The sequence below is a fragment of the Leptonotus elevatus genome, chromosome 18 (genome assembly GCF_054856555.1).
Source record: "Leptonotus elevatus isolate MCC_2025b chromosome 18, RoL_Lele_1.0, whole genome shotgun sequence".
In the NCBI taxonomy this organism is placed as follows: Eukaryota; Metazoa; Chordata; class Actinopteri; order Syngnathiformes; family Syngnathidae; genus Leptonotus; species Leptonotus elevatus.
Genome location: NC_141256.1, coordinates 14797710 through 14822008, shown reverse-complemented (window position 1 = coordinate 14822008; position 24299 = coordinate 14797710). Strand labels below are relative to the sequence as shown.

Here is a 24299-nt window from a genome sequence, read left to right as displayed (position 1 = left end):
TGTATATTAAAGCCGAGGCTGACATAAAAATTTGCATAATGTGTCGTGGCCTTAGGGCGCTACCTGCCATCTGCATTAGCCCCGCCCCCGATGCACGCTCGCATGCACACACAAACGCACATCACACACAGACGGACAAACGGGCATTCACTATCCGGACAAAAGTCTTTTTCTTAATTAATTATCAATAAGAGGTTGGAACAGAATTCTCCGACCTCACCCGAAGAGTGAAAAGGAGACAGAACAGTCTATTTGTCTTTGTTGGTGTCCTAATACTTGAGTCCATATTGTCTAGTTTGAAACCCAAATATTAACTCGAAATCTCTTCTGTGTCGCCCCCGCAGACAAAGACGAGCCATCCAGCTACATCTGCACCAGCTGCAAGCAGACCTTCACCAGCGCCTGGTTCCTCCTCCAGCACGCCCAGCACACTCATGGAATCCGCATCTACCTGGACAACCACCTGGCCAACTGCTCGCTCACCCCCCGCATGGCCTTGCCGCCCCCGCCGGGTGCCGACGCCCTGCCCCGCTCGCCGCTGCCCACCTTCTTGGGCGACACCAACAACCCATTCCACCTCCTGCGCATGGCCGCACCCTTGCTCAGGGAACATCCCCCGCCGCCGGGCTTCATGGAGACCCGGCTGCCGGCCACACCGCCCTTTGTGAGCCCGCCGCCGCCTCCCAGGCCCCCAATGGAGAGGCTGGGTCCGGAAGAGATGGGGCTGCTCTCCCAGCACCCCAGTGCCTTTGAGAGGGTGATGCGTCTGACCCCCATGGAGCCACCGTCCATGGACTTCTCTCGGCGTCTGAGGGAACTGGCGGGCAACACCAACAACAACGGAGGGCCCACGCCGCCCTTGTCGCCCAACCGCGTGCCACCCATGCACCGCCTGCTAAGTCCCACGCTCTTCCAGCCGGGCTCCAAGCCACCGGCCTTTCTCACCTATGCCCCACAGCCGCCCACTCCCCAGGGCGGACACGGTTCCTCCAGTTCCCCCGACAACCAGGGTCAGAACCAGTCGGCAGCGAAATCCAAATCCTGTGAGTTCTGTGGCAAGTTCTTCAAATTCCAGAGCAACCTGATCGTGCATCGCCGCAGCCACACCGGCGAGAGGCCGTACAAGTGCCACCTGTGCGACCACGCCTGCTCTCAAGCCAGCAAGCTCAAGAGGCACATGAAGACACACATGCACAACAAGTCCGGCTCCATGGGCGGTTCCCCTGAGGCGGAAAACCGAGGAGACGTTGGGGAGGGCGAAGACAAGCTCCGGGAGTCCGACGGAAGAGTCGTGGGGATGGACAATGAGGAGGAGGAAGAAGAGGAGGAGGAGGAAGAGGAGGAAGAAGAGGAGGAGGAAGAGCTAAGGAACGGATGCCGACCAGATTCCAACCTAAGCGAGGACTCCCAAGAGTTCAACCCCAACCGGGAAAATGGGCCCAGGCAGTCTCCCAAGGAGAAGCACCTGGGCGGGGAGCGAGTAGGTGAGAGCGGAGGGGTGAGCATCATGCACCCGTATAACCATCTTGACAATCATCTCAGACTGAACCCCAACAAGAGGAGCCTCGAGAGGCAGCCCAACGGGGACGGCGCCATCGGCGGCAACCCGGACCGGGAGCGGCAGAACGACAGGGAGCAAAGCAGGGAACCGGACGGGCCCAATCCCAGGCCCGTGATGAACGGCAGGATCAGCGTATCCGAAGTGGAGTCCTTCCCGGGGCTCTTCCAGCGCCGACCCACGCCCATCACCAGCCCGTCCAACAACAACAAGAGGATCAAGATCGAGCGGGAGCAGTTGGAACTCCCGCCCACTCTTCCGCTCATCTCGCCGGAAAACGTCTACTCCCAGCTCCTGGCCGGGTACGCCGCCTCGCGCCACTTCATTCGGGAGCCCTTTTTGGGCTTCACAGACTCACGCCAGTCTCCCTTCGCCACATCCTCAGAGCACTCCTCCTCCGAGACGGGCAGCCTGCGTTTCTCCACGCCGCCGGGGGAACTGATGGAGGGTGGCAGCGCCTCGGGCCGTAGCGGCAGCAGCACGCCGCACCTCCTGCGCGGGCCGGGGCCCGGCAGACCGCCCAGCTCCAAGGACCGCCGCAACGACACTTGCGAGTACTGCGGTAAGGTGTTCAAAAACTGCAGCAACCTGACGGTGCACCGGCGCAGCCACACGGGCGAGAGGCCCTACAAGTGCGACCTGTGCAGTTACGCCTGCGCCCAAAGCTCCAAGCTGACGCGTCACATGAAGACGCACGGCCAGTTCGGCAAGGAGGTTTACCGCTGCGACATCTGCCACATGCCCTTCAGCGTCTACAGCACGCTGGAGAAACACATGAAGAAGTGGCACGGCGAACATTTGATGGCCAGTGAGGTCAAACTGGAGCAAGCCGAGCGAAGCTAAGCGTCACACACACACACACACACACGCGCACACGCACACTCGCGCGTGAACAAACATGTACGCGCACTCGTCTCCCCTCTACGGTCCGTACAAGTTGAATGGAGGCAACTGGACTCTTAGTGGTTGTTGAAGATGTTTCACATTTAGTCCATAAGGCTTCTTCAATTCGATAGGAGGTGTGGAGTCTCCTTCTGCTAATTTGCGGGTCAAAGCGACCCATTTTAAATAGTAGGTTGTCGTCTTTCAGTATAAAACGGCATCTGTGCCTAATAAGGTCAAGTTAACATGGCTGCAGAAGCGAAGACTTGTTTTTGTTTCTGACGCTCTTGGATTTGTCTTTTGGCTTGAAAGTTGTCATCACATAGAACGGTTCATTTCATACTTTTTGGTTACTCACACTTTTTGTATTTACACACACCCCCGGGTCAAATTGACCCAGTGGAGAGACTCCACACCTACATTTTTTTTGAATTTAAGAATCTTTTGGGATTAAAAATTGATATATTCTGGACAACTAAGAGCAATCTAGTTGACTCAATACAACGTTTGCGGATTTGCCCTTGACCCGGATGACTGAGAATCTCCACAGACGTCTTTCCTACGACTACTTTGAACAAGGGGCATGGCTGGATAATCTCTCTTTACGTAAAAACAAAACAAAACAAAAACAAGACTGATTGGTGTTTTTTTTCTTCTTTTTTTCATTTTCCCTTTGTCGCCTGAGAAAACTTTTAACCCTGTCCGGAGACCTCTGAGGATTTTAGGAATTCCATGGAGCCTTTCTACTGTGCAATAATTTCTGTATTTATTGGATTTTTTTTTTGTAACATTTGGCATGTGCAGATACATCTTTGTGTGCGTGTTTTTTTTTTTTTTTTTTTAAATGTGCTCAAATTTTTTTATGTTTTTTTTTCTAAAAAAAAAATAATTGGAAAGAAGTTGCCCTTAGTAACAATGTTAATAATCCAGTTTTGTCCTCCAAGGAAGCTTATTATCATGTGAATGAGTAAATGATGTTTTCTATATGCTAAGTGCAGCAGCGGACTACAATCTCGCCCCCTCCTCCCCAGCACTGCTCAATGTCAGCCTGCCGATAATTTTTAAAAAAAAATAATGAATTTTTAGAGGGACAACGTGCGCTTAAAAATAAGCAAATACAGTTGCTGTGTTTGCTGTCGACCAGGACGTAAAAAAAATTACAAAATGCACTTAATGCATTCGCCCATGTAGGCTTGAACCACCATATTTAATATGTCTGCTCGTTAAGTTAAGACTACTTGTGATTCACGTGAGAGGGGAACAGTCTCGTTTATGTAAATATATTACTTTTTTTGTTAGCTTTTTAAAAAAAATAAAAAATATGCGCCCCGACTGTTTTACCGAAAGAGGCGGCCTAAAAACAATCAAGAAGACCAGTTCCTTGCGTCGTCATCCCGCGTGTGTGTGAGAGTTTGAGTGTGTGTCAGTAGATGCATAAATGTGCGTTATTGCCTCAGGCCCCTCCCACCTATTCCCTCCCTCCTTAACCATCCTGTTACGTTGCAGGTCAAATTGACTCGTTTTAAAAAAGTGGAATGTCGTTTTTCGGTGTCTTCTGTTTAGTGGCAAAAAGTAAATTTTACACTATTGCAATGAAATTGCTAATAATTTTTGACACAGTTTCAATACTTACGAAGTCAAATTGATTCGCTTAAATTATAAACAGTCATTTCACACAAATGCAATTAAATTGTTAATGATGAATTACTGTAAAATCCCATGAAAAATACTACAGAAGAAGAAAATAAAAGATACAAATCGAGAAGGGTATTATACAGGGGGCTTAATAAATAAATCAATAAATAAGAAAAAATGTTCACATTATTTCGATGTTTACCAGTACCTACCGGTTTTAAAATAAAATCATACACAACGTAATTCAATATGCTGCACAAACTGACATTTAAAAGCAGGTACAAACAGAGTTAAAGAGATTTAAAAGTAAAGAAATAAAAGAGTGTTCTTTAAAGACCTTGATCATAGTTACGGCAAAAGAACATAGTTCTATTACTGCATTTACACTTTATTACAAGGTTTTGAATCGTGATTCGTTTATATTATTTCCTTTGATAATAAAAGGATTCCAGAAAATTATACACAAGTACGGAGAAAAAATTTATTTTGAGTGATTTTGGGAGGTGCATTTTTGTTCACAGGATTTTACAGTCGTCATTTCAACACTTTTTGGCATTTACTAGTAAAAAAAAAATTCTTACCCACACCAAGTCAAACTGACCTATTTAAAAAAAAGAAAATAAAAAAAGAAAATTCTTCTGCTCGTCTTAATTAGTGTCATCAGCACATACAAGAACATTATTTATTTCACGCAACTTGCACACGCCCTTGAGTCAAACTGACCCAGTCACATTTTTTCCCCCCGCTGTTGCTGACAAAGTCATGCAACAGGAGGGTTAACAAAAGCCATTCCGCATGAAAACGAACAGGGAGGGAAGAAAATAACCACAAAATAATAAAAGATTGGATACGACTTATGATAATGTTGAGCACATCTGGCTGCGTGACCTTGAAGGAGGCTCCCCCCCCCCCCCGACCCCCCCTCACTCGATGTCAAAATGAAAGGCAGGGGGGATGAAGATGTGTGAGCGGCATTGGCGTCGGGACCTTGACCAGGCTCACAAGAGTCGTTCAAATCAAATTGGAAGCATATGAAATGTGTTTTTTTTTTTGGACGGGGCCGCATCTTCTTTTCGGGGAGGGAGGGAAGACAGCGAAAGCCACATAAAAAGCAGCCCGAGCCGTATTTCACTTGAAATAAAAAATAAATAAATAAATAAACAGCCTCGTCGTTATTTGTGTTCCAATAAGGGGGAAGGAAAAAAAAATAATCCCAGAATTTTTGATCAGGAATTCACACGTTTACAAAAGTATGCCATCCGTGACATGTTCTTCATGCAAATAAGTATTGTTTGCCGGTGGAGGGATTTTAAAGTTACAATCATGCCAGAGTGAGGTGCCATGTTTTGTTTAAAAAAAAAAGAAAAAAAAAAGAGGAATTGCAGGGACACTTTTCCACCTACTGAGACTTTTTTTTCCTTTGTTTTGTTTTAGGTTTTGTATGCGTGTGTGTGTGTGTGTGTGTGTGTGTGTGTGTGTTCTCATGGTTGCTTGAAGGTCTTGTGATGACACTCACAATTTGAAAAAAAAAAAAAGCAAACATAAAAAAAACAAGAGACCCCAATTTCACTTTTCACAACTTTCACTTTGGCTCTTTGTACAAAAAAAAAGACTTTTTCCTTGTTGCTTTTTATTTCCGATGGGGACGGGAAGCGAGGGCGGGTGAGGGTGGGGGAGGGAATGGGGGAGTGCATTGTTGTGAAAAGAAAAAAAAACAAACAAAAAAAAAAGTCATCTCAGAACACCTGCTGTTTTGAGCATATATGTATTTTTGTAATGTGTTGAAGAATCAATACAAGAAAGCCAACACTTCAATAAATGTTGCAATTGCTCTACGATTGAACGCGCTCGCCATCTTATTGCTTTTCTTTTTGTTGTTGTTGTTCTGCCGCCGAGATGGAGTCATCGGCACGCCGTTCTCATGGCAACGCACGTAGGCAAAGGAGGAGGATGTGGATGCATTCCGTTTTTTATGACACCAGTCACACCGGAGTGATCACCACACACACACACACACACACACGCACGCGCGCGCACACACACACACACACACGATAATAAAATAATCTAATATATTCATTTCCTGATGAATCTAATGACTCAATTCCAAAGTCGGTGATGCACATTGGCTCGTTTACAACAATTATTTTCATGAACTAGTGTCACATTTTTACAACAGATTTTTACAACTAACTAGACCTTAATAGATTTCAACCTTATAAATATTATATAAATTAATAATATATAATATGAAAAAAAAATCCCTGAATATCTTGTGATGATCAGAAAAATAAATCTTACTTAATTTGCATAAAATATTTCAAACTACAGTCTCATGTTTTTTTTTTTAAAGTACTCTGTTGTAAATTCAAAAATATAATTTTTATAAAACTGAAAAATTATTTTAAAATGTATAATATTTTTCCTATGCACATTTTGTGACTCCCCACAAATAACATGTTTTTTAAATTTTATCTTTATATTTTACATTTCCTTTCAACAAATATTGCATCACAAACAATGAGGCAAAAAAAAGCCTAAAAACAGGTGCACCGATTATGTACACTATCCGTCACTGACTTTTTAAAACGATTATACTGATTATAGGAATGAGGTGAGTTTTATTAGATTTGTTTGTTTGGGGCAAAAAAATTAAAAGAAGACCCATCAAAAGTAGTGCAGACTTTGGCAATGAAGAGATTAATGAAACTAGTGGGATGAAGAGTGAGGGTGGTGGTATGCATGGTGAGCAAAGAGGCTAGATAGGGTGGGGTCTTTTTTTATTATTATTTTTTTGTTTTTAAAATTATGTTTTGAAAAAAATATAATATGCACATTTTTAAAGGAGGTTTGGACAGAACAAAATCTTTTGACAAAATCTTCATGCTGGTGGTTGTTTTGCCAAACATTCTCCCTTTTTGTGTAGGGGGGGGGGGGGGGGTTCGACGGCCCTCCCTCCCCGACGATGGTATCTAAACGAGATAACTACCAATATGAGTCACAGTCTTTTGGCTGGTGGGCCGCGAGCTTTCGCCTGGCTGCCGAGGAGTGCGAGCAACGGGAGCCTGCAGGTATTTCTTGATTTCGGGCCAACATCAGTCAAGCCCGACCTCCGAGCGACAATAGAGTGTCGAAGGATGAGCCCTCCCCACCAGAAAATAAATAAATAAATAAATAAATGAAAAACAAGGGGATCGTCAGGGCACATGCTAGCATGAAGCGCGGCGGCATCATACATAATTCAGCACGCTGAAGTAATTGCCAGGGTGAGATATTTTCTAAAAATAAATCCTAATGCAGCTACAAATTGCCAATGTTTTTTTTTGTTTTTTTGGTTTGGGGGGGTGGGGGGGGGCAGCTTTGAGACATTCCCGAGCGTGTGCTGACATCTGGGTGCCATGTTGAGGCTTTTGGGGTCTTCTGGTCAGCAGAAATGTGCACGCTGAGAGGATGTCATGTTCCCACACAAGTCTCATCCTTGCCGTGGCACCACTACTGACACAACAATTGGACTCGCATGACTCGCCGCACATGTTTGAGAAAAAAAAAGAAAAAAAAAAAGGTCACCATAAAACTTTTAAAAGCTCGCCGTGACAAACGATCTCCTCCGACATTCCGGGCGCCATCTTGACATGCCCGAGAACAAAGTTGTATTCGACCCGTCGCGTTTCCACCGAGCCGTAAATCACGTCGCCGACCTCAAACGTGCAATCATGCAATTCCATTTGGCAGAATTATTCCCGTACGAAACCGTCCGGTTTTTTTAAGCGTCCCCGCCGCTATATAATCAGAGGCCACACAAAAGTTCCGGCCGTGAGCCGCCCGGCCTGGGGCGCCTGTGGGTGGCGGAGAGGTGCCGCGTCGTCGTCACTGGGGGCGACCGAAGCTGCTGGAGTCAAGATCCTTCAGATCCTGATCCAGGTCAGCATACTAGTACGTTTTTTCTCCTCACTAGTAAGACAATCCAGTGCTCTCGTAGAGCGATTGAGTCTTTTTGCCACTACTAGCGCCACCTTTGGCCTACTAATGCACAATTAATCCTTACTAGCTAACGACAGTACTGCACTAGTAACACTAGTAGGCATGTGTCATGCAATAGCAGCCTCCGGACTAAACTAGTAGCAACAAAATGCCCACGAGAAGTTGTTGTTCTATTAGCATGCTAAAGCTAAGTTGATAAGAAGGCTACTAGTGCATGACACATGCCCACGACTTGGGCTTAGTAGTGGTACTAGTAAGGTTTAATTGTATACTAGGGGGCCAAAAGTGCCGGTTGTTGGATAATTAATTTTTATTAGTAAGACAAAGTCATTCTACTAGTACTCTAAATTGGATAAAAGGATATCAAATACATATTCAATTGTTTTTCTGAACAGTTTTAGGTCAAGGTACTAGTTAGTCTTCACTAAGAGGACAATGTAGTAGTTTATTGTACCCTGATGTCAACTAGTGCACAGTTTTTCCTCACTTGGAACATATAGCTAGTATGCCAAAATTGCTCTACTAGCATAAAGAATGTGAGTGAGGAAAACATTACTAGTATGAAACAGTTCTACTAGTGCAATGAATTGTCTTACTAATGAAGACAGCGAGGATACTAGTATGTAAGCTTTCAAATCTGTATAAATTTGAGATACAGCTTGAATTGTGTTACAAGTGAGTACAAAAAGTATACTAGTACACACTAGTATGGGAAATCTAATTTTCACAACTTTCATACTTTAAATATTTGGTTGAATTGCCCAACGGGTTGTTACCATGGAATTTTGAGTCCGCCCAACTTTTTTTTTTTTTTTTTTTTTTTTTTTTAACAGCATAGTAAGACCTTCTACAAGTGCATCTTACTATAGAGGACAAATATTGTACTAGTATATGGACCTTAGGCTGGAGATCAAGGCCAAGAAATAAATATTCAACCGGCTTTTTATACGCGTCGGACCGTGGCCGTCTTCGTCAAAAGTCAGAGGGGGAAATCACGATGTGGAGTAAAACCATCACCCTCGCTGGAACAGGGTGTCAGCAGGGACTGCGGTTCGCCGCCCGGGCCGCACGGAACCCGCAGAGATCCGACTTCACCGGCGGATCACAGGCGGCGGGCCCCGCCGGGCCCTCGGCACATGTCCACGTACTAATCTGCCGTCCCTGACCGGGCTTCCCAGTGGAGCGGCCGTTGCCCGCCCAACCAACACTGCGGGAGAGGAAATCCAGCCCAGATGCCGGCACTTGGGAAGCGGTGTGGAAAACACGGTGGGAGGGGCTAGCGAGTCCTTTCAGGGGGGCGCTGGTCACTTGACAGTTGTGGTTCGGGATCGTTCCGGAAGAAACCACGACCGCACCAACAAAAAGCCTCATTCATTGGAGGACACCGCGGAGATACTGGGTCACAACCGTGGCGGTGGTGCCCTTGAGCAAGGCACGCAAACCCCAGTGGCCGGTTATCAAATGACCAAAATCGCTGACCTAAATTTGAAATAATTGTTCCATTGAATTGTTTTGATATCCTAACAATCAATTATGTTGCTTTCATAGCTTGGCTGCATTCCTTCCTTCCAATACTGAATACTACTTTTTTTTTTTTGTTCAATCAGATTTCAGGCTTTATGGTATATGTTGCCATGTCAATCTAATCTGCCCAAGGCTTTCACAGTGCGGGTTCAAACTCGTAGTCACATTTTCAGTGTTTTTTCGTCCTCTGACCACTTTTTAAATGAAGATAACCGGAACCCGAACCGCATGTGGTAAAAAACAAAAAAAAACAAAAAAAAAACTGTGCTTTTCTTTTAAAATGGATATTTCTAAGTGACCCCAAAACTTTTGAACGGTAGTGTATATATAGAAAAGGAGCCTTCCGTCGAGCTGGGTACGGGCCAAATGTACCAAAGAAAATACCCCCCCCCAAAAAAGTGTTGCGATTTAGTTTGCAGCTAGAAGGGCGTCAATGGACTACCAATCTCTACGGTTCTGGACAACCAGGACAGGATGACACTGACTCTCTTACAGATTAGGCAGAAATAAATAATATAAGTGCCTAATGCCTTTATTTAATAACGAGCAATTAATTGGTTCGGGTTTTGTAGGGCCGGGGGGACGGGGCTGATTGGGTGGGGACTGAAGGTTTAGTGGGTTGAGGGAATTTGTGTGTAGAGTGATTAGCTATAAAACCTCAATGATTTCTAATATAATGTCTTCCACTTAATTCTTGCGATTATAATTATAATGTCATTATAAATTGGGAAATTATTGAAATTTGAGAAAAATGTGCAACACTGGATGGAAGACCTCTGCCAAGGAAAAAAAAAAAAAAGCAAAGCAAAATCCTGCTAGCAAATAAAAACAAACTCACAAGCCAAACAAAGAGATTGACAAACTAGCAGGCTAACTAACCAACCAGCTAGCTAGCTAGCTAACCGACATAACAACTGGCCAGCCAGCCAACCAACAACTTTACTAAACTGTTTGCTAAAACAAAAAAACGAACCAACAAACCAACCAAAAAGAGAGTAAATAGTTAACCACCCAGCTAGCTAATTAATAAATGACCAAGCTAACAACCAGCTAGCTAATTAATACACGAGTTAGCTAACCAAGCAGCTACCTAACTAAATAGCAAACTAACTAACAAAACGGTCAAACGGTAAATCAGCAAAACTTCCCAAAAGACAATATGATAAACAGCTTTGTAGCTAGTGGCTAGCAGTCACAACAAAACGCCGAACGATGTTCTGGTTGTCTACAAATCAGCAAATGAACAAAACGTTCCTACCTTTGTAACTCATTTTCACAGGAATTCTTGAGTCGAGGAATCCATGTAATTCTTGGAATGATCAGTCATCGGCACAACTTGGGAGTTTCAAACCTGCTTGGCCAGCACTTGGTTATGTTCTTCTTGTTGGTTTCTAAGATGACAAAGAGAGCCTACTACCCCCTAGTGGGGAAGTAGACACAGCACGGTTACGAACACCAAGAGTTTTAAGAATATGGGACAAGGTACAATGAACTCAGTGATTAGGGAAACGTTAGAAACATTTTAAAATAGTTTTACCGCTCCCGCAAACTTTAAACACTAAGAGATACAGAAATTAACAGTGAGAAGAAGAGTCAGAGAAGGTCCCCAATTGCTCTGTTTGTGTGTGTTGTTGCTCCGTGTGTGGTAAAGAGGCTATTATTCAAATGTGTATAATTACTGCAACATCTATACTAAATTCTGTTAGCCCATCTTTAGCCTTTCGTATTACATGTTAGCATTAAGCTAATAAAAGTTTGTCGGACGAAATAATGTACCATTTTTAATAGTCTTCTGTTTTATGCGTCTTCAGTCAGTCAGTCTTCTTTTCATGGTTGGGTCTGGAATGTAAACGGGTGTTCACTGTACACACTTAAGATGAGATAATGGTCGGATTGGCGACTTAAAAGGACCTACGAGTTGCGGCTGCGCGAGAACGTCTAGAAATATTCGCCATAGAAACACGACCAACGCCCTTCACTGTTTCCACAACATCTTAAAGCATTCGAGCCTATTTTCACCTGGACCTCCCAGGTGGGCCCCGTCCCAGGTAGACGCCGCCCGAGGGGGGTCAGCATTGCCCCTGTTGGCCAGGCGTGGCGCTGCCATATTAAAGCTCCTCTATTTGATTTTGGCCTGACTGTCATTATGTCGTAAAAACAAAGTGTGTGTGAAGCTGAGAGCGATGAGCTTTCATCCAGACTTAATTATAGTGCGCGTTGCGTAGCCATCTTTCGCTGGGCAGCTTTTTCCGAGTGCTCTTTTAAGCCCCCCTCCCCCTGACACATTCTTTTATTGTGTGTTAATCACAAGGCGACGCAAAGCCGTTTGCGGTGGATTTCCTCACCGGCCCGTACACGAATCCTGAGAGCTGCGGCGGCCGAATGGAATGTGATGTCGGCGCGTCTTTGCTGAAACGTGTGAATTTCCCGCCGTTACAAAGTATTCAAGTTAGGAAAAGGAAAAAAGTAGCCAGACAGGTATCACACCAACCAAATGCCAGGATCAATGTCCTAACCAGCTAGCTAATTCATTTGCAAGCTAACAATCTAAGAAGTTCTCTAGTTAACTAGCTAGCTATCCATCAACCAACCACAACAATAACTAACTAGCTAAAAACTTAGTGGGCTAACAAGCCAAATAGTTTTCTAGTTAACTAGCTAGCTATCCATCAACCAACCACAACAATAACTAACTAGCTAAAAACCTAGTGGGCTAACAAGCCAAATAGTTTTCTAGTTAACTAACTAACTAGCTAGCCATCCAATCAACCGGAACACTAAATAACTGGTTGTTAGTCAACTACAGGGCAAGGGCAAATTAATTTCTAGAACACAATTCATGCATAAAATAAAAAATAATAATTCCATAAAACATAAAAATAATCATTCATTTCAATTGTTGATGCCTGTCACATCTTCTGGAAGACTTCCAGATTTTACTTTAAATAAATTCTTTATTTTAGCTAGCCAATCAGCCAACCAGCTAGGTACCTAGCAAATGAGCAAACTGTTTAGCTAACTAGCCAACTAATTAACAAACACAAGTGACTTATGACAGTAGCTACTCCTGTTTCCTTAATGACATTTTCCTTTTACGCCACACAAATAAGTGAAAATACTTGGAAGAAAGGCCTTCCTGTTCACGTACAGCATTTGAAGTTGTGCAGATGAAAGAGTTGATTTTGACAGGAGATGACCATCAAAATGAAAAGCGACTTCGGAATGACGATGACGGCCAATCCCCGTGGGAAATTAATTAACTTAAGAGGCAGTCACAAAACACTCCGCGTCTACGCCTTTTATGAAGGAAATCATTTGCCTTTTATCCGATTTTTATGATGCTTTTGCTTCGTACAGTCACACGCCGGGAATGCGCGCATAAATGTGTGTTTGTTTGCCACATGGCCGAGTCTCGCCACATTCCACCTTTCACATCAAGTGACGCCAGATGCCAAGTCGTTCCTTTACAAAGATTATAAGGACGCCGACAGAGAGGTATTAGTATGACAATCTGTTCACTATCGGGGTCATTATTTTCAAGCTAAACTGGCAAAAAGACTCAAAAACTCAGAAAACGCTTAACACTCGTTAAATAGTCAGGCAACAAACCAACTAACCGAATCGCTAATTAAGTAAACAATAGCCAGCGAATACACAAAAGTAACACCCAAATCAACCGAATGACTAGCTAGATAGCTAGTGAATGAGCTAATTAATCAACCAGCTAGCTCACTAACTATCCAATTAGTTCACTTGTTCATAAAGTAGGTAGACAACCAAACAAAAGGCTGATTGATGACTAACTGGCCAAGTTATTTGCTAGCTAACTTGCCAACCAACCAACTAGCTATTAAGTAATTAACTATCTAGATATCAAATCATCTAACTGCTTAGCTCTTTTTCCCCGTTTTCTAACAATAATTTGCTAACTAATTAGCTGACAGAATGACTAGCCATTTTTTCTTAACCACCTTTGCGCTCTAAAGTTCTTAAGTTGAGTCTATTATATTTTTTAACTCCAAAAAGTACGAAACACAAATTATTCTCGGTAAATGGAACAAAGTGTGATTTATGTAAATAGGTCTTAGTATTTTGTAGATATATGTGAAAACAGGCAAAAAAAAAAAAAAGATATTGCCAACAGCAAAAGGTGATCTTTCTTTAGAACACATCTTATCGTTCTCTTGGTCCAAAGCTTTAAAGCAACAAGGTACATGATGTCATTGATAAAGTAACACAGTCGCTATATAAAAGCTACATTCACAACGGAAAACATGACTCGTTGAAGTTAAGCAATTATTGCGTTTGCTATTGTCTGTACAGGTAATGGGGAGGAAGCAAATTCCTGGAATTTTTATGAAAAAAATACAGTCAATTAAGACAATGTTATGGAGCTTTTTTTTTTTTTAACAACAAAAGTCACTTTAGCACACGATGCTCTCTAATCCCTCCTGAAAGAGATCAATTCTGCTCAACTGGCGGGCTAACGTCAGCTGCCCGGCTCGGGTTTAAAACTGGCATAAAATCAAAAAGGCGCAGAAATCTCAACTTGACTGTCTTGTGTAAAAACCCATAAAAAAACATTAGCCCGGAATCTGCAAACAAACAACGAGATAGGAGGCTTTTACTGCACACCTAAAGATACGATCATTAGTTTCTTATTAGATGGGCCTTTATCCTTGTTTGTGAAACTCACACCTCAATTGTGCGGTACACAAAGAGAGGATGATGCTGATGCTGCTGTTCTGGCACAGGAACAGACTGCAGCAGGAAGCATGACGACGCCACCGAGGAGTCATAACGCTGATTAACAGCTGCCTCTAATTAAAGATCAATGGCCGGGCTTTCAAAGGTGATTTGTTACATAAATTAGGATGCCCACTGTCCATTAACGGCGTCCGTGTCACAGTAACAGATTGGGCCGCTCGCCGGAGACCGCCACGCAGACCATAGATCACCCGCGCCGCCCCCACCCCACGAGATGCCGTTTATGGACGGGCTTTTATTTTGGCGGCGTGCTGAAATGTCACACATCCGTCAAGAGTCGCCGCCAGGGTAGCCAGATGTGCCGCACAATGTATGGCTTTTTAGATCAGGCATCCCAAGATGCACCATGAGGAGCTGCTTTGGATTGAGAGATTTCTACTCAACAGTCAATACATTAGGACAACACGGGTTTGAGTTTCTAATTTAGAGTTTGGTTCTCAGGTACAGCTTAATAGCTTGTGTTAGGGTTTCAGATATCAGTTTCAAGCAAGGGTCTGCATGAGGCTGATATTTTGGATTTTAAATTAATGCTTAGTGTTCAAGCATTAAAAACAAACAAACACAGAATTTGATATTCATGGTGCGTTTATAGGTTAATGTTTAAATCCAGATTTGTGTTTTCAATATGATTCCACCCAAGAACAGTGGTTGAATTTTAAGTTTGGAGCCTGGTTAAGGGGTTCAAGCATGAATTAGGGTTGGTCAAGTTAGTTAAGAATTTTTAAAAGTTCCAACCCAAGAATGGCGTTTTACAGCTCAAGTCCAACATGGGGTTAGAGTTTGGGTTTAAAGTCTCAAGCCTGACTAGGATTTTTTTAATTTGTTTTGAAGACAGGTTTTTAACATATAAAGTTGGCATTTAGAAATTAGTGTTCCAATAACACAACTTCAATTTAGATCATTTCAAGTCAGGGCTTCACATTTGAGGCAACAGGTTCGGGATAAAGTCATTTTCAAATAGTCTTGGGACTTTCATATCACACCTGTGAAGGCATTCAAAGCGCTTCAGTCACCTGACGACACGGCATCAAATACACAACCTCGGTGAGTAAGATCCAAAATGTAAAAAAATAAATCAGGTTAGGGTTTCAAGGATTGCTGCATTCCAAGACCAGGATTAGCGTCTCAAATTTAAGTTTCTCTCTTGTTAGGCAAGCCAAGTTTGGAGTCTCACATTCAAGGCTTGAAACGCTAATCATTACCATCTTATTAGGGGCAAGTCACACGGTGCCCCACTAGTCTATTAGACGACCCTAATGGGTGCCATTACTGTTATTATTATTATTATAGTAGAGTACAGGGACAACTAAAGCAGTTTGAAACAAAACTGTCCAGAACAATGTGAGATTTCTCCATTTATTCAGTTTCACAAGTTCTTTCCAAGGCACCTAGTGTACAACCTGCAACAAAAAACAGAAGTTGGTCACGTTTATAATACGGGACAAAACTGAAGCAAGTGTTGCGCTAATTAATACTCACCCGGTTGTGGTAATGGGGACGAGGGTGTTTGACTTGACCAGCGTGGTTGTAAGTGCTGTAGTAGCGAGGCGGTAGTTTGACTTCCCCCGGCTGGTCGTAAGGACTGTAGTAGCCCGAGGCGGCGGCTGAATCTCGGTTCGAGGCCCTCGCATAGCTACCGGCCGCTTCGGGGTTCTGGGGCGGTCCGGAGTGCGCCCAGGGCCAGACGGGCTCATCTTCCTCATACTTTTCGTAGTGAAGGTCCTGGTTGTAGTTGCGGCCGCGCTCAAAGCTGCTGCTGAAGTGAGTCGCTGTGCCCGGAGGATATCGGCCGGTCAGGAAGTAGTAATCGAACGGATACGGCAGATGAGGTCTGCCGATGGGCGGCGGAAAGAAGGGCGCGGCATTCGCAGGGTTTGAGACATCCAAAGCAATTGGCAGTGGTCCCGGCGGGGGGCGGGGGCGTTGCGGGAAACCTTGGGTTTCACGCTCCGATTCGTAGTCTCCATGCTCAAAGGTTTTCTCCAGGCGGAACAACTCGCCAGGTTGGAACTCGTGTTGTGGGGGCGGGGGAGGGGGAGGGGGGATCGGGACAAAACTAGACACGCCAGGCGTAAGGGAACCAGAGAAATCCGACTCGGCGGCCGCAACGTCACCCGACTGGTCAGGTTTTTCATCCAAGAACACCGCGTTGGGAACATTTCTAGCACCACTTGCAGCTGGTTGTTGATTACCTGGGAGCAGAAGACGCCATTAGGAAAGCCGTAGTCGGAAAAAAAAAAGGGAGAAAGATACAAACCATAAGCCCAAGCAGCAAAGTCAGAGTGACTCGGGTCCTCGTTCACAGCTGGAGGAGGGCTTGGCGCTTGGTTCAACAGAGTTCGGGGTCTGAAGTGACTGCTCGGGCCCGATCTGGGTTGAACACCTGAGAAAATAAAAATAAATAAATAAATACTTCATCCCAAACAGGATGTGGTGCTAGCAAAATTCTTTGTCTTGCTTTAAAGTCATTAGCGGTTTTTTTTTGGTGCTTTGGCCAGAATTACAGCCAATAATATTGCTCAAGTACCATATTGAAGTTAAGAGTTTAAATCAAGTCAGACCATAGACCAGTTGCTGCCAACATCTGTAGTAGAGGTGGGTATCGAGGGCCGGAGTCCTGCAGGTTTTGCATGTTGCCCTTCTCCAAAACAGCTAATCTATCATCAGCAAGCTCTGCATAACGACTTGATTGGAATCAGCTTGTGTAGGAAGCGAGGAACCACCAAAACCTGCAGGACTCCGGCCCTCGAGGACCGGGAGTGCCGACCTCTGACCTATAGGCTCCATTTCAAGTGATAAAACTCGAGTCGAAGATATTCAGCTTACCTTGCCTAAACGGGTAGCAGAGAGCGGCGCCTGCCATCACAACAAGGAGCAAAGCCCTGCAACAAAACCATCCATCCATAATCAGAACCACTTCTCCTCAATTCCACACAAAAATAATCAAAGACGACCACCACGGTCACTTACCCATAAGCCACGCAGCCGGCCATGATGACAGCACAGGAGCAAGTCGTGACTCTGTCAAGTGCAGGGATGCTTTTTAAATGGTGCCAGTGGCAAGTTCTGACCAATCGGGAGGAGGCGGCTCGAGGGGGGCACAGCTGCCCCGCGTTCAGTCCTGACGAGGTTACACTCGTCACTCGTCAATGAGCTACACCTGCACATGAATTTTTTTTTTTTGCTCATGCTAAATTCCAAGCATGTTATTGTGTGTGGAACCTCCTGACTACATTTTTGTCATAATCATTCGTGGTTGGTAATCCACATGCTGCTATACCTGATGTGTGGATAAAATCTACACCCCCCCCCAAGTGGGGACTCTGGTCCAAGACCAGCTCTGGACACAGCTGTGGTGTACTTGAGCAATATGCTAAAAGTTTGTGTTCACTGTGATGTATCACATTTCTTGTACATGCCCCCCCCCCCCAAATAGCTATAATGGAAATTGCAAAAAAAAAATAATTATACAAATATGAGGCAGCCTATTCTAACTTTATGTGTACATGTATACTGTATGTTTGAACCAACGAACCCTGAACCGTGAGGCGGAATAGCTAAATACTTTTGATACTAAATAATTCATTTGTATGTAATTAATATCACGATATCAAGCGCAGTATTGTAAAAAAATATGAAATGAATAACTTTTCATATTTTTTTACAATACTGCATATTTTTAAGTATTGAATTTAGAATGTCGTATAAATTGGTAAAATTACATTCTGAGCTAAACTTATTTTGTAAATAAAAGGTAATTAAAGGGATACTTCACTGAAGCCCTTATCAGTAATAAAGAGTAAATTTTTTGTGTATAATTAATTTGATATTTTCATGATTTTTCACATCCAATTAATACCTTTAAAAACACATTTTGCCACTTGTCGACTGGAAATGACATCATATGTTCTCAGGGCTCAGGTAACGACCAATCACAGCTCACCTGTTTTCCGGGTTTGGTCATGTGACATCCACAAGCTGAGTCGTGATTGGTCGTTACCTGAGCCCTGAAAACGTGATGTCATTTTGAGCCGACAGCAAGTTGCAAAATGCGTTTGTCAAGGTAATAATTGTACATGAAAAGTAATGAAAATATCACATTAATTATACACAAATTAACTTTTTACTGCAAAAAAAATGGCTAAAGTATTCATTCTTACACAGTATGTAATCAAAACATTTAAATATAACAATGTACATAAATCAGTTTCATGAAGTAAAATAATTACAGACCAAAACAATAATTTTTTATAAATATTCCTACTAAAAAAAAATATGAAAAAAAAATACATTCCATTGAAAAAATGCAAACAATAAATATCAGATTGTCCACTTTGCTAGTCTAATAGCATAGTTGTATGAAGGAAAAAAATATTTTAGCAAGCACATGTTTTGTTTTTGTTAACAGTCAGTAAAAGCCAATTTTGCCATTAGGCTGCCGAATTGAAAGAAATCGGAATAAAACAATCCACTCAATGATCTGTGACAAATAACGAGCTTTCCAGTAAGATTCTTTTTCGTTCTTTGTTCGCCGGAGTCGATGTAGAATAATGTCGTCAACTGCTCGCCGCAGCACCTGTACTGGGATTCCATGTCTTTTAATTGTGCAGGTGTACCTAATGTTGTGGCCTGCGAGCGTGTGATGAAAAGCTGCGAGCGGAAGCTTCCTGTGGAAGTGGGGAGCGCAATGCGAGGACTCGGCGTCGCCGTCTTCTTCTTCTTCTTCTTCTTCTTCTTGCGGCTGAAAGCGAGCGAAGAGCCATAAAAGACATGCAAATGTGTGCGCGGCGTCGGCGGCACATGCCTTCATTAAGATCTCATTGCTCCCCACGCAGCTTGAGACGCTGCCAAATGTGCCGCGGCTCGACATTGTAACAATTTCCGGCACTCCACATGTGTATTTCCTGCCTTTCTAATCAGAATTCTATTTTGCGTCTCAAAAGGGGCGCCATTCAGACGCACATTAGCAGCCCTCGTCAGCCCTAATGTGGCTGCTCGGGGCCACGGGCCGCCAGCTGCATCCACTTGTCACTCCGAGCCGCGCGTGCCCTCGCTTGCTCGCGAGCTCAATATCTGTCTGCGGCGCACCGCGGCGGACCATCAATACGCACTTTTTATGGGATGCTGACGTGAGGGGCGCGCGTGTCCGTCACTGGCGCTGGCGTGCGACGTATCGCGACGCACCGGCAACCAAATACATGAAGATACAATGTACTAAAAAATAGCATGCGTCATGATACAATTACAGCGAAATATCATTCCTCTTTATTGATTTATTTCTTGACAATCATATGCTTTATGTGACCTCACTAACATGACATTCGGATTAATATTGGATTTGTGGAATATGAGTTATAAAGCAAAAATACAGCCGTTTTTATCCAGCTCAAGGGGGCGGCCATTTTGCCACTTGCTGTCGACTGAAGATGACATCGTAGCTCCTCAGACAACGACCAATCACAGCTCACCTGTTTTCTGAAGCTGCGCTGTGATTGGTTGTTACCCGAGACCCGAGCGACACTGATGTCATCTTCAGTCGACAGCAAGTGGCAAAATGGCCGCCCCCTGAGATGGATAAATATGAAATATAATTAGATTAACAAATGTAACATTAAACAGAATACCATATTTAGAATAGTAGGGCAGCATAGTTTTTTTTTTTAATTTTTTGGGGGGGTTGACTCATCCTCTTTATTATTATTTTTTCAGTATACAGGCGAGTCACAAGTTCGAGTTGTGTGCTTTCAGTGTTGCATCACGTTCTGCCACAATCGGACATCGCTTAGGTTTACTAGAAAACATTCAGTGTAATCAAAACCAACGAAGAAGAGACAGCTCAAATAACAGGAGAGAGAGAGAGAGAGAGAGAGAGAGAGAGAGAGAGAGAGAGAGAGAGAGAGAGAGAGAGAGAGCGAGCAAATTTGTATCGTGGAGCTGCTCTGCTTGCAATTACTGTAAATTCGATGCTAATTTCTGTTAGCCCATCAATGGTGTTTCCCATTATGTGTTAGCATTAAGCTAGTGTGACAAGATAATACAACGCGACACAATATGATTCGCGATAGGATACGATTCATTCCGATAAGAGACAATAAAATACAACGTATTATGATACGATTCTCTCCGATGAGAACGCGATTTCATACAATTTGGGTGCGATCGGCCACACTCCGCTGCGACACGTGACGATAGGACACGAGCCGATACGACACGTTTCCCCCCCAAAATGTAATGCGGTACGATTTTGCTATCGTGCCATTGTACGTATCAAACACATCAACAAGATGAACAGTAAAGTGGATGAGATTTCGGTCCGCTTCTGTTTTTTTTTATTTGTCAAGCGGGGCGTGGATTTGAGTGGGTTGCAAATTGGAGCAGATCTTGATCCAAATCTAGCGGATTTTCCCGTGCAGCCGCCGCATTCTCCAAACAAATCAAACGCAGAGAGAACTCAATTATGACGGATCAATAATTCAGCATTCCCAATTATTCTTTAATTGTAAGACGGCGTATCAGCCCATCTGACTGCGCGTGTGTTGTTACCCTGCAGAGCTTTTGGCTGATTGTTTGGATGAGATTAGATATGTGTGCGTGTGTGTGTGTGTGTGTGTGTGTGTGTGTGTGTGTGTGTGTATCAAGCAAGAGATCAGGCAATGTCACGCAACACACACACGCACACAAACACACAGGCACGCGCACAGCCTTAATGACACAAACACATCACATAAAGCCAAATGCTGCCACTAAAATTTGCATGGTGCTCAGTAATGCATTAGTGAACATCACTTGGCAATCTGTTCATACGGCCTTAATTGGATTTTAATACTGCCTCTGATCTTGTTTTCTAATTAACGGCGGTGGCTGGCGACCAAGCAGAACCGTGCACCCGGCGACACCTTTGATCCCCGCCATATGGAGCTCCTCCCGCTTGTGGAAAAAAAAAAAAATAAAAATCCCTCACCTAGACGTGGGCGAACAACACCATCACCCCCCCCCCTTCTTCCTATCCACCTCACCCCCCCCCCCCCCAACATTCCCAAATCAAAATGGATGCACGAAGCAGAGGTGGCAAAGAGTGGCGGCATGTGTCGTCCTCACATCCCGCCGGCTTTGTTATTGATTAATTTCTCTTACAATCACTTGTGATCGCAAGATACATAAAACATGAGGGACGGAGGAGGGGGTCTTAATGCGCGTAGCTTAGCACGACGCCCCCTTTTCCCCTCCTTGCTTCCACGCCATGCAGAAATGTCACTTGCTCCTCTAATCTGTTTATGTCGTCGCTTTTACACTTTTCGACCAAGGGCTGCCAAAAGTGTGTCCTTTCCCCAACTTGGCTGACATCTTTTGGGAGTCGACTTCTGCGCACGTGGGCGGCGCGCTCCCTTAAAGAGACAGCGCACCGTTGAGGGCATAGTTCCAAATTCAACTGAAATATGTAGCAACGTACACATAAAACTCCTGAATTTGAATGTCATATAATTTACACTTGTGTGACCGTTAACTCATTCACTCGTAGCCATTTTCACTGAAGCAACCCCTTTCGCTCCCGGCTGTTTTACTGGATTTTGAGAATATTGTGTTCTATTGCTATAAAAACATGGAACCTACCAAAAGAAAGATTCGAGTCTCTTCTTTCATCAGGAAAAAAGTATATTTCTATCTGTTTCCGTTCGGCAGCAATTAGCATTAGAATATAGCTAAGTGTAATCATTCTTCACAAATCTATTTAGAAATGCGAGTAAAATATATTTTTTTATCAACATGGCCCTGGTTGATCTATTTTGCTCAGCTGCCACCTGCTGGCCGTTTGCGTAATAATTACCATTTCTTCAACCTTCCTTTGCAGTTGAGAAGCTGCATCAAAGCCTTCTGTATGCCCCTGCATAAAAAAAAAAACTTTAAAAAAACGTAAAAATACGTCGTTGGGACACTTAAAACATTTAATATAGAACATATTTATATGTTTTTGGGGGCAAATGAGTTAAGGATGGAAATGGTTGAACGATTTATGAGCCAAGCAAAAATATTTGGAGGTAGCAGCAATTAGGGCCCGGTCCATAATCCACCAGCCAATTTAATTGGCCGATAATATATTTATTTTTTTTGCGCAAATTTTTCCAGATACAAATTAATACATTTGAACGTAAGACACCATTTTAAATTCAAACATTCCCCACCCCCCCCAAATAAAGAAAAAAATGGCAGATTTTGTTATCGTGATGTTATTTATGCATGTTAGCAAGTTAGCAGCTGCGAATTCAGCCGACACCGCCATCATTTATGCCGTAAAAAGTCTTATTTATAGTGTTGGTCAGTTATTAAATTCAACTGTGTAATATCTATTAAACCGTAGCAGCACAAATGAACATAACTGATTATTTCCCCCACATTTTGCGTGTGGTAACAGTTAGCATCTGCTGATTTAGCCACCAAGTGCTCCATTGGCTACGCATTGGTTCCTTTTTTGGAAGCCTGGAGAATGCTCAATCCTTTTTTTGTTGTTGTTGATCTTCTCGTTGTGACAGCTGGTCCACAACAGCTGTCAATCATTGTTCAAGTGTATGTCAAAGTGGCAAACGCGTTTTCTATGCTGCCAAAATGGCTTCGCTAATGCCCATTTTGTGACGCGCGAGGTCAAAATCCGGATCTCGATGCAAGTGAATTCAACCAGCATTTTTGAGAGAAATGTCACAAATTTCAACCTTTAACTATTAACATTAATTTGTTAATTTTTTTACATATATTTTACAAAATACAAACCACATTTCTGTGACACTTAAGACATTTTTTGGAGACCATATCATTTGGAATGAAAATATTAGCTGAAAATTAAAAAGAAAAAAATGGCATTTTAATAACAAATGTGTTATCATAGTTAAGAACGTTAAGGTCATAAATACTACAAATTCAACAAAAATGTTCAGAATTTGGCCATTTCCAGAACAAAACACGTGTTTAAAGTTGCACAAAAACACCATCCTCTGTTAAGAACGTAACAGTGGTTTTCATTAAAATTAAAAGAAATTCAGAAAGCATCCAAAAGTGTTTTTGTTTTGTTGTTCGAACCACCATTACGAGCGGCAGGTAAGCTTCCTGCGATCCTCGAAGCCACACGCTGCCAAAAGGTTACGCGGAGTCATTTTTCCGACTGTTTGTTCTTCGGGTCGGTTTGTTGTTGCGCGTGGCAGCTCGCCAAGGCACACAACTTTGAGGAGTGGCGGAATGCACCCCTGGCCGCGGAAATTCCTGACCTAGATGCTTTTTTACGAAACGCCGGCCAGGTGGATCTGTCCCTGCCGACTTGCATCAAACAGTGTGAGGCCAGAAAAGATAATTAGCAAGGCCCCTTGTTCTCTTGTTTCATCGTTACGTGACTGCGCAAAATGGCTTTTGATTGATCGTCACCAATGCACGTGACCTTTAAACTTGCACAACGTGGCTCAATTACAAACAATTCATAGCGTAACATGGACTCGCTTCACACAGAGGAAAGGACAGAAATAGAAATCTGTTAACACCTTTTCATCTTAATTAAAAATGTTCATGACTTTAAGGACAACCATTGACATTAAAAGTCCAATGTTTGCAGATTTGGGTCTAATTTTGCTTTGTATGACGTTGGGGACTTTCAAAATGTTTGCGTAACTTTAAATGGTGACAATTTGGACTGAATTTTAGTGATATATATATATTTTTTCCTGCAGTCTACTTACTAAATACGCACAAGTACACAAGTTACATATCTGATTTATAGTAATCTATACTGACCTTTACTAGGAACTGTACACATTTAAGCATACTTAGTTTGCTGTTGTTACTTACATTAAAGCATAAAACTGTCACTTAACTGAATATTCTTAATCGCACATGAGCATAATTAAGAATAAAACAAGTTCAAGCACATCTTTGTGGTTTTACTGGTGTTACATTAAAAGTCCGTGTTAAGTCA

At 43.2% G+C, this 24299-nt stretch overlaps 2 protein-coding genes and 2 long non-coding RNA genes across 6 annotated transcripts in view; 1 reads left to right on the top strand and 3 right to left on the bottom strand.

Moving 5' to 3' along the window:
* Positions 1 to 5506, top strand: part of bcl11bb (BCL11 transcription factor B b) — a 38174-nt gene extending 32668 nt beyond the window's left edge. Inside the window, exons 3-4 of one of the 2 annotated variants that reach the window (XM_086061196.1) lie at positions 345 to 1860; positions 1944 to 2174. In XM_086061196.1, the coding sequence (XP_085917322.1) occupies positions 345 to 1860; positions 1944 to 2028 (1601 nt within the window). In that variant the 3' untranslated portion in view covers positions 2029 to 2174. Of the gene's footprint in view, positions 1 to 344 lie in introns of both variants that reach the window. The other variant, XM_086061195.1, reaches the window with a different exon arrangement.
* The window catches only part of LOC147158800 (uncharacterized), a 40039-nt gene extending 29095 nt beyond the window's left edge, over positions 1 to 10944 (bottom strand). Inside the window, exon 1 of the long non-coding RNA XR_015090830.1 lies at positions 10839 to 10944. This is a non-coding gene — a long non-coding RNA (uncharacterized LOC147158800). The remainder of the gene's footprint in view (positions 1 to 10838) is intronic.
* A 4759-nt stretch (positions 10945 to 15703) lies between these two features.
* Positions 15704 to 17510, bottom strand: LOC147158799 (uncharacterized). The gene is made up of 5 exons (XM_086061532.1): positions 17318 to 17510; positions 17174 to 17229; positions 16605 to 16730; positions 15827 to 16539; positions 15704 to 15747 (listed from the first exon to the last, which is right to left on the bottom strand). The coding sequence occupies exons 1-5, from the start codon at positions 17338 to 17340 to the stop codon at positions 15736 to 15738; spliced, it is 930 nt and encodes a 309-aa protein (XP_085917658.1). The 5' UTR covers positions 17341 to 17510; the 3' UTR covers positions 15704 to 15735.
* A 1101-nt stretch (positions 17511 to 18611) lies between these two features.
* LOC147158798 (uncharacterized) overlaps positions 18612 to 24299 on the bottom strand; it is a 146007-nt gene continuing 140319 nt past the window's right edge. For both annotated transcript variants that reach the window (XR_015090894.1, XR_015090893.1), the window contains one exon: positions 18612 to 19088. This is a non-coding gene — a long non-coding RNA (uncharacterized LOC147158798). The remainder of the gene's footprint in view (positions 19089 to 24299) is intronic.